Source organism: Rhinopithecus bieti, unplaced genomic scaffold (assembly GCF_001698545.2).
Source record: "Rhinopithecus bieti isolate Rb0 unplaced genomic scaffold, ASM169854v2 scaffold_44592, whole genome shotgun sequence".
Taxonomy (NCBI): domain Eukaryota; kingdom Metazoa; phylum Chordata; class Mammalia; order Primates; family Cercopithecidae; genus Rhinopithecus; species Rhinopithecus bieti.
The window spans coordinates 1,320,215-1,329,005 of record NW_016818423.1 but is presented as its reverse complement, the minus strand read 5'-3'; the positions used below and the strand labels follow the sequence as shown (position 1 = coordinate 1,329,005).

Below are 8,791 nucleotides of genomic sequence, written 5' to 3'. Positions count from 1 at the left end.
AAAAAAAAAAAAAAAAAAAAAAGAAGTAGTAGTTAACACCCTCAACTTCCCTTAAACAACTCACATAACTTTATCATCCCCAAATTTATAATTCTCACCGTTTCTGTTGGTATCATCTTTTGGAATCAGAAGTCCAGTAAGCTTACTATTACGAAACAACTTCATTCGTTCTATTTAACAAATTACTGTTTCAAGCAAGAGCACAAGGCCAACAGGTTCTTTATCTTTTTTGGAATCATGGGTCCCTTTGAGAATTTGATGGAACCTACTGATTAGCAACCCAGAAAAAAACACAAACTCACAATATATTATATACAATATTGGCTATGGGTATAGAAAGTTTGGGTATTGGTTTAAGAAAAAAAATCCCCCAAAGGCCTGTTAAGAGCCCTTTCATAGGGGCTCAATTTTTACATTCCAGGACAGTAGAATACTCTGCCATACCGACTATGGTCTCCCAAATCTTTTCCTTAGTGCACAATTTTGAGCTTAGAGCTTCGTATCTTTGAAAAAAGTTTTCTTTTTTTAAATTTTAAGGCAATTGTAGATTTATGTGCAGTTGTAAGAAATAATAGTGATCCTGTATACTTCAGTTTTCCCCCTAACATTTTGCATATCTGTATCACAATCAGAACATTAACATTAAAATAAGAAAATTTGTTGTACAGGTTTCATAAAAAAAAAACAAAATAAATTAAGAATTCATTGACTTTATTAGGATTTCACCACCTTTACACGCACTTACTTGTTTGCTTAGTTCTATGCAATTTAATCAGATTCATGTGACCACCACCACAGTCAAGATACAGAACAGTTCCATCGTGAGGATCCTTACCCTTTGATAGCCAGTCACCGTCTTCCCTCATCTCTCACCATTGGCAACCACTAATCTAGTCTTCATCTCCACTATTTCGTTTCTTCAAGAATGTTATATTCATGAAATCATACAGTACGTAACCTTTTGAGACTGGCTTTCTTTACTCAGCTTAATTCTCTTGTGATCAATCAAGTTGCTACATTTATTAACAGTTCCCCCCCCCTTTTATTTTAAACTGCAGAGCACTGTTCCATGGTATGGGTGTGCCAGTTTATTTACCTACTGGAGGCATCTGGTTTGTTTCCAGTTTTTGGCTACTACAAATAAAGCTGCTGTGAACATTCATGTACAGGTTTTGTGTTAACTTGAGTTTTAATTTCCCTGAAATAAATACCCAAGAATGCAACTGTTGAACTACATGGTAAGCACATTTATTTATTTATTTTTGACACAGGGTCTCACTGTTGCCCAGGCTGCAGTGCAGTGGCACGATCTCAGCTCAAGGCAGCCTCGACCTCCTGGGTTCAAGCGGTTCTTCCACCTCAGCCTAAGACCAATCTCCTGGGTTCAAGGGATCCTTCTGCCTCAGACTCCCGAGTAGCTGGGACTATGGGTGTGTGCTGCCATTCTCAGCTAATTTTTAAATTTTCTGTAGAGACAAGCTCTCACTGGGGCTCAAGCGATCCTCTCACCTTGGCCTCCCAAAGTCCTGGGATTACAGGCATGAGCCACCAGACCCAGCCAATAAGCACATCTAGTTTCGTTAAAGACAAACAAACAAACAAAACCTGCATTGGTCTGGGCGTGGTGGCTCACACCTGTAACATGGGCAGTCTGAGTGTTGGTACAGTGGGAGGCCAAAGCAGGAGGATCACCAGGTCAGGAATTCGAGACCAGCTTGGCCAACATGGTGAAACCCCGTCTCTACCAAAAATACAAAAATAAGCCAGGCATGGTGGCGAGCGGCTGTAATCCCAGCTACTCGGGAAGCTGAGGCAGAATTGCTTGAAACCAAAAGGTGGAGGTTGCAGTGAGCTGAGATCGCGCCACTGCACTCCAGCCTGAGTGACAGAGTTAGACTCCGTCTCAAAACAAAACAAAACAAAACTGCATTATCACAGACAAATGTATACTTAATGATATTCTGCTTAATCTTACTAGGCTTTGTTTTACAGAAATAGTATTATACCATATGTAGTCTTATGGGATGTACTTTCTTCATACAACATTAGATTTTGGAGATTTCTCCATGTTGTTGCCTGTAGTTCATCCATTTTCACTGCTGTACAAATACTTTCTTTTCTTTTTCTTTTCTTTTTTCTTGAGATTGAGTTTCACTTGTTGGCTAGACCTCAGCTCACTGCAACCTCTGCCTCCAGCGATTCTCCTGCCTCAGACTCCCAAGTAGCCAGGATTATAGGCACCTGCCACCACACCCAGCTAATTTTTGTATTTTTTGTAAAGACAGGGTTTCACCTTGTTGGTCAGGCTGGTCTCGAACTCCTGACCTCAGGTAATCCACCCGCCTAGGCCTCCCAAAATGCTGGGATTACAGGCATGAGAAACTCTGCCCAGCCAAATATTTTCTATTGTAAATCTATCACATTAGCCAATGAATGGTGAAACAAGTTGCAACATTTTGTGAACAAGGCACACCATTTTATGAACCAAGTACTCATGTATAAGTTTCTTTGAGCACATTCCTAGAAAAGGTGTTCCTGGTTTTTTTTTTTTTTGACAGAGTCTCGCTCTGTTGCCCAGGCTGGAGTGCAGTGGCACAATCTCCACTCACTGCAACCTCTACCCCTAAGGTTCAAGTGATTCTCCTGCCTCAGCCTCCTGAGTAGCTGGGATTACAGGCAGGTGCCACCACACCCAGTTATTTTTCATATTTTTAGTAGAGACTGGGTTTCACCATGTTGGTCAGGCTGGTCTCGAAAGCCTGACCTCAAGTGATCCACCTGCCTCGGCATCCCAAAGTGCTTGGATTACAGGCATGGGCCACCACACCTGGCCTTACTTTCCAGGTTTTTTGCTTGTTTTTTTGAGATGGAGTCTCACACTACTGCCCAGGCTGGAGTGCAGTGGTGCAATCTGGGCTCACTGCAACCTCTGCCTACTGAGTTCAAATGATTCTCCTGCCTCAGCCTCCAGAGTAGCTAGGATTACAGGCACCCACCACCACGCCTGGGGAAATTTTTTGTATTTTTAGTAGAGAAGGGGTTTCACCAAGTTGGCCAGGCTGGTCTTGAACTCCTGACCTCATGATTTGCCTGCCTCAGCCTCCCAAAGTGCTGGGATTATAGGCGAGAGCCACCACGCCCGGCCCTTATTTTCCAGTTATAATAGCAGATTTTGCTAGCCCTGTAGGATGAACTGGGAAGGTCTTAATGTATTTCTAGAGAATATTGTAAATAAAGGAATTAACTATTTTGAAGTTTCAACAGACTTTGTAAAATGTTTTCCACTTCTTCCATCCTTTTGAAGGATGGATTTTTGATTATCCCTCCAAGATCTTTTGCAGATTGCTAATCTATTCAAAATGTTTATTCTTGAGTCACCTATACTAACTTATATTTTCCTAATTGTAGAAAGTAGAAAAAGAGGCCAGGTACAGTGGTTCATGCCTGTAATCCCAGCACTTTGGGAGGCCCAGATGGGCGGATCACCTGAAGTCGGGAGTTCGAGACCAGCCTGACCAACATGGAGAAACCCAGTCTCTGCTAAAAATACAAAATTGGCCGGGTGTGGTGGCACACGCCTGTAATCCCAGCTACTAGGGAGGCTGAGGTAGGAGAATCGCTTGAACCTGGGAGGCAGAGGTTGCGGTGAGCCAAGATTGCGCCATTGCACTCTAGCCCGGGCAACAAGAGCGAAAATCCGTCTCCAAAAAAAAAAAAAAAAAAAAAAAAAAAAAAAAAAACCAGAAACAGAACACTGACATATATAACAGCATTTTACTTAGTATATAAATATATTAACACAATAAGGTAAATTATTTCTCTTCCAGAAAACAAAGATGGATGATTGAATCCTTATGTCTGCAAATACATTCGACTGTCGTCACTGCTGAATATCAATCTGCTTAACACAGAAGTCTATATTCCAAATCTACATCCTTCAAAATTTTGTCTTTTTTTTGATACTTTCAAATACACTTTTTTTTTTGGTCACCTATCATCCCAGTTAGATTTGAATATTTTGTCCAATGATAGCCTACTTTTAAAGTACAATTTGCAGCAGGCACTATAGTTAGGGAATGGGGAAGGTGTGTAGACTGACTAAAAACCCTGGTTATGCTGCTTACTAATTTTGTTACCTTAGGCAAATTATTAATCTCTGGGTGCCTTGGTTTCCTCATCTGTAAAAATGAGGATAATAACAGTTCTCACTTCATAGGTTAAATATTTAATGTAAAGTGCTCAGACCTCAAACATGAAATCTTAGCTATATTTTTCTTCCATGTGTTCTTTTTTTTTTCTCTCCTTTTTTGCGATGGAGTTTAGCTCTTGTTGCCCAGACCGGAGAGCAATGGCGCAATCTGGGCTCCCCGCAACCTTCGATTCCCAGGTTCAAGCGATTCTCCTGCCTCAGCCTCCAAAGTAGCTGGGATTACAGGCATGTGCCACCACGCCAGGCTAATTTTGTATTTTTAGTAGAGACGGGGGTTTCACCATGTTGGTCAGGCTGGTTTCGAACTCCTGGCCTCGTGATCCGCCCGTCGGGGCCTCCTAAAGTGCTGGGATTACAGGTTCCGCGCCCGCCCCTTCCATGTGATCTTACCAGAGCCTAAATACTACTATTCTATCTTTTCAAAGTCTCACTTCCTCACAATGGGTTGTGACTTCACTGCAATCCCCTTGCAAGATAATTCAGAAATACCTTAAAAGCCAGGCTCAACATACACTAACACTTATCCATGCTAGAAAGAATTCATACATCCCAAACCAACATTACCTCAATCACACTTCTCCAATTTCAGTTGTGTTAAAAAAAAAAAAAATCCACAAAGCCCAGGTTAAAAATAAAGAGCACTCTCTTAGTCAAGCAGTGAGGGAAGACTGAAAATTCTAAGTAACTTTTAAGGATCAATAGTTTTTGACAGTTATCTTAAGAAAGCATAAAAGATGAACACCACACTGGTAAAGATCCCTTACCTTACAGTGTTGGGAGACAGAGAACAAAGGGAGGGAGATAATATTTTCATAATGAACTGTCCATTATATTAACCTTTCCACAGAGTCCAACTACTCATTCAGTGTTGAAGGATGTGAATTTTTACTTGCTTACTAAAATTTAGGTATCATAAGAAATATTTATTAAAATAATGTTTTAACTAGAAGCGAACGTCAGACAGCTTTAGGGAAAAATCAGAGCGACTAGGTGATTGGCTAGTGCTGATCAGGAAAAGAGCGCTAATCTACAGAACAAAGGCTCTCATTTCTAATTTATTTCATTACTGAATCAAAAATGTAAAAAACAGCAACAAAAATACTAACTCTTTCAGTACAAGCATCATGCCACTTCTCTCAATTCCTGTCCATCTCGTTGGGAAACGTTATGTGAACTGTGCGGGAGACCCTATCATCCCATTTCACTGTCTCTAGGGTTATTTCACTCCTTCTCCAATGATAGTGAACACACGGTGTAAAATGAAAGAGGGCAACCTTCAGGCTCAGTAGCAATTCTTACTTTATCAGCCTTAGTCGGAAATCTGATTCGGAAACCTCAAGCTACGATCCCATAAATCGCTCCTTCCTCCCAGCAACTTAAGCTGCGGCTACCGCTAAGTCCGGCTCGGCCCCAGCGACAGCGAGCCGCTGGACAGGGCATTCCAGCCTCACCTCACCTCACCTCGGCCCTTCCTCCCACGGTCCCTCCCCGCTCTGGCTGTCTTCACCTCCTACACCTTGGTCGAGGCGCTCATCGCCACCCGCGATCAAAAAGGGTTTCCCTTCGGGGAAGGGGGAAATACAGGTTAATTTCTGGAAGAATCTGTGCGCCCGGCAGCCGCAAGAGGAGGGAGGAGGGAAGAGTCGGGAAAGGGGCGGGGAGCTCAGCACCATCCATCAAGACGTTAGCGCTAGGAGATCGCAAAGTCGCCTTTGGGCCTCCACTGCAGCCTAGAAATTCTCCCACGCACTCCGGGCTGAGGTGGGAATGTGGAATCCAGGCTCCCAAAGATAAGGATGACACCGGAGCTCCCGACTGCCTCGGTCCCGAGGGGGCGGGAAGCGAGAGGAACAAAGCCAGGGCCACTCATGCCCCAGGATGGCCGGGCGACCCAGAGGGACCCAGGAGGCCCCCTTACCTGCCGTCAGCAGCTGCATGGCGTGAGTGAAGGACGGGTCGAGCGAGTCCTTCTCGGCCATGAGTTCTGGCAGGTACTTGTTCTCCGGCTCCATCTTCACCGAGGCTGTGGCCGACGGGGGCAGCAGCGGGGTCGGCGCTGGCCCGCCCACTGTCGCGTCGGGACCCGTGGCTGAGGGCGGCAGCAGCGGTGGCGGCTGCGTAGCGGGCGAGGCCCGGGCGCCCCCGCGGGACCCCCCTCCGCCTCCCCGGGACCGGTGAGGCAGCGGCGGCTGCCGAGACGGCGTCTGACGCACCGAGGGGTGGGCACCGGAGGGGTCCATGGAGCCGCTGCGGCCCGAGGACCGGCTCATGCGCGCGGCGGGGTCGTCCCGGCGCTGCATCGGGGAGAATGTGCGAACCAAGGAGCGAAAGAGCGACGCGGCAGCGACGGAGGCCCGACCGGCGGTTGGCGGGGGTGGGAGAGCGGGAGCGGTAGCGACCGAAGCCGACCCGAGCGACCCAGCGAGAGAGAGCACCGGAAATGAGGCGGCGCGCGTGCGCAGCCAGTCACCGGCACCGCCCTTGGGTTTCTCCGCGGAGAACAAAGTCCCCAGTCCGGCCACGGCGCCTGCGCACCGCCGCGGCGTCCGAAGAAATCGCCTCCCGACTCTGGCTTTCACTCCGCGCCTGTCAGGCCAGAGCTTGACGCGCATGTGCGGGAGGCCGCCGGCTCCGTTCGTTTCCTTTTCCACGTGACTCGGCGCTAGCGGGACACGTGTCTCCTCCCTCTTCTGGCCTAGTGCGTGGAGGGGGCGGGAGCTGTGGAATGTCTTTGTCTGCGCGCGGGCCCGCGGAGTGTGGGGCGGGAGACCTGTTACTCGCGGGGCCACGCCCTCTCCAACGGCTGAGCAGCAGAGGGAGGCTGTGGGGAGTGGGGTGGGGAGGGAAGTGGGGTGGGGGGCGGTCACCGAAGTAAGGAAATAAAAGGAGACTGCCTTGAGGGACACGGAAAGGGGAGGGAGAGAGAATTGAGACCGCCTGGGGAGGAAGAAAGGAGGGAGAAAAGAAGGCTGAGGGAGAGTCCGATGCAGAAGGGGAAGTTGGGGAAGGGAAACCTGGAGGGAGAAATTGAGAAAGGACGGCTCGGTGGAAACTCTGAAGGCTACTGGAGGACATGAACTAAGAGGGATGGCTCGGATAAGAGATCTGAAGTCTAGCAAAGAAAAGGGCCCCAGACATAGGGAACACAAGAAGTCGTTTCCAGTATATATATTTCCAGTATTACATATATTCCAGTCGGTTCTAAAACGGTTGCCGTTGTTGGTCAGGGAAATCTTAAGCAGCATTTTAGCTCTTTTTATATATTTTACTGCTTTCTCTGAATTCTGTTTTGTTTTGCCGTTGTCATTGCCAATTAAGTGATTCTTCCGCCAAAAAGTGGAGTAGAGACCAGATCCATAATCCACGTTAGTTGCATCATTAGGGTGGCTCCTCCTACCACTCCAGACTTGCTCAAAGAGACCCTTGCCAGTACTCTCAAAGGCCAGATGGACAGTCTCCCACGGCGTTCTCCACATCCTGGAGTGCTATATGCAGGTGGAGCCTTAGGTCCCTACTTGTCCCATAAGCCATCAAAAGCCTGGTGCTGTCTCTAACTTTTCGTTCCCTCCACAGAGTTTTTTCTTCTTCCATTTAAAGCACTCACTCCCATCTCTTTTTCTTCTGGATCAATTCTCCTAATGAGCCCACACTTCAAAAGTCTTTGGGGCCTCGTGCGGTGGCTCATGCCTGTAATCCCAGCACTTTGGGAGGCCTAGATGGGAGGATTACTTGAGGCTAGGAGTTTGAGAGCAGTCTGGACAATGTAATGAGACCTCATCTCTACAATAAAAAAGTTTCCACGGGGCTCGGTGGCTCACGCTTGTGATCTCAGCACTTTGGGAGGCCGAGGTGGGCGAATCACCTGAGGCCAGGTGGAGACCAGCCTGGCCAACATGGTGAAACCCCGTCTCTACTAAAAATATAAAAATTAACCGGGTATGATGGTGCATGCCTGTAATCCCAGTTACTGGGGAGGCTGAGGCAGGAGAATTGCTCAAACCAGGGAGGCGGAGGCAGCAGTGAGCCGAGATCGCGCCACTGCACTCCAACCTGGGCAACAGAGCGAGACTCCGTCTCAAAAAACAAAAACAAAACAAAACAAAAAAAAAAAACAAGGAAAAAAGTTTCTTCGGAAATTGTCTTCTGAGTGCCTGGAAACTGTTGATTTTTGGATGTGAAACTTAGAACCCTTTAGAGAACCTAAAGGCCTTCTTGGGTTAAGGGAGAGGATTTACCAAGTCACCCACAGAAATGAATACAAAACACACATATCCACGTAAATTATATATATGTAACATAAAATATAGCCTGGATGCGGTGGCTCATGTCTGTAATCCCAACATTTATGGGCAGATCACCTGAAGTGAGGAGTTCCAGACCAGCGTGACCAACATGGCAAAACCCTGTCTCTACTAAAAATGCAAAAACTAGCCGGGCGTGGTGGCGGGCGCCTGTAATCCCAGCTACTCGGGAGGCTGAGGCAGGAGAATCGCTTGAACCCAGGAGGCGGAGGCTGCGGTGAGCTGAGATCACACTACTGCACTCCAGCCTGGGTGACAGAGCGAGACTCCTCCTCAAAAA

The 8,791-nt window shown here is 47.1% G+C and overlaps 1 protein-coding gene across 2 annotated transcripts in view; it reads right to left on the bottom strand.

Annotated features, from left to right (window-relative positions):
* The window catches only part of KHDRBS1 (KH RNA binding domain containing, signal transduction associated 1), a 45,955-nt gene extending 39,128 nt beyond the window's left edge, over positions 1-6,827 (bottom strand). The window contains exon 1 of one of the 2 annotated variants that reach the window (XR_001882406.1): positions 6,129-6,827. Coding sequence is in view for 1 of the 2 variants with exons in the window: in XM_017857060.1 (XP_017712549.1) it covers positions 6,129-6,822 (694 nt within the window). In the remaining variant the exon portion in view is untranslated. The remainder of the gene's footprint in view (positions 1-6,128) is intronic. The other variant, XM_017857060.1, reaches the window with a different exon arrangement.
* Positions 6,828-8,791: the final 1,964 nt, after the last annotated feature.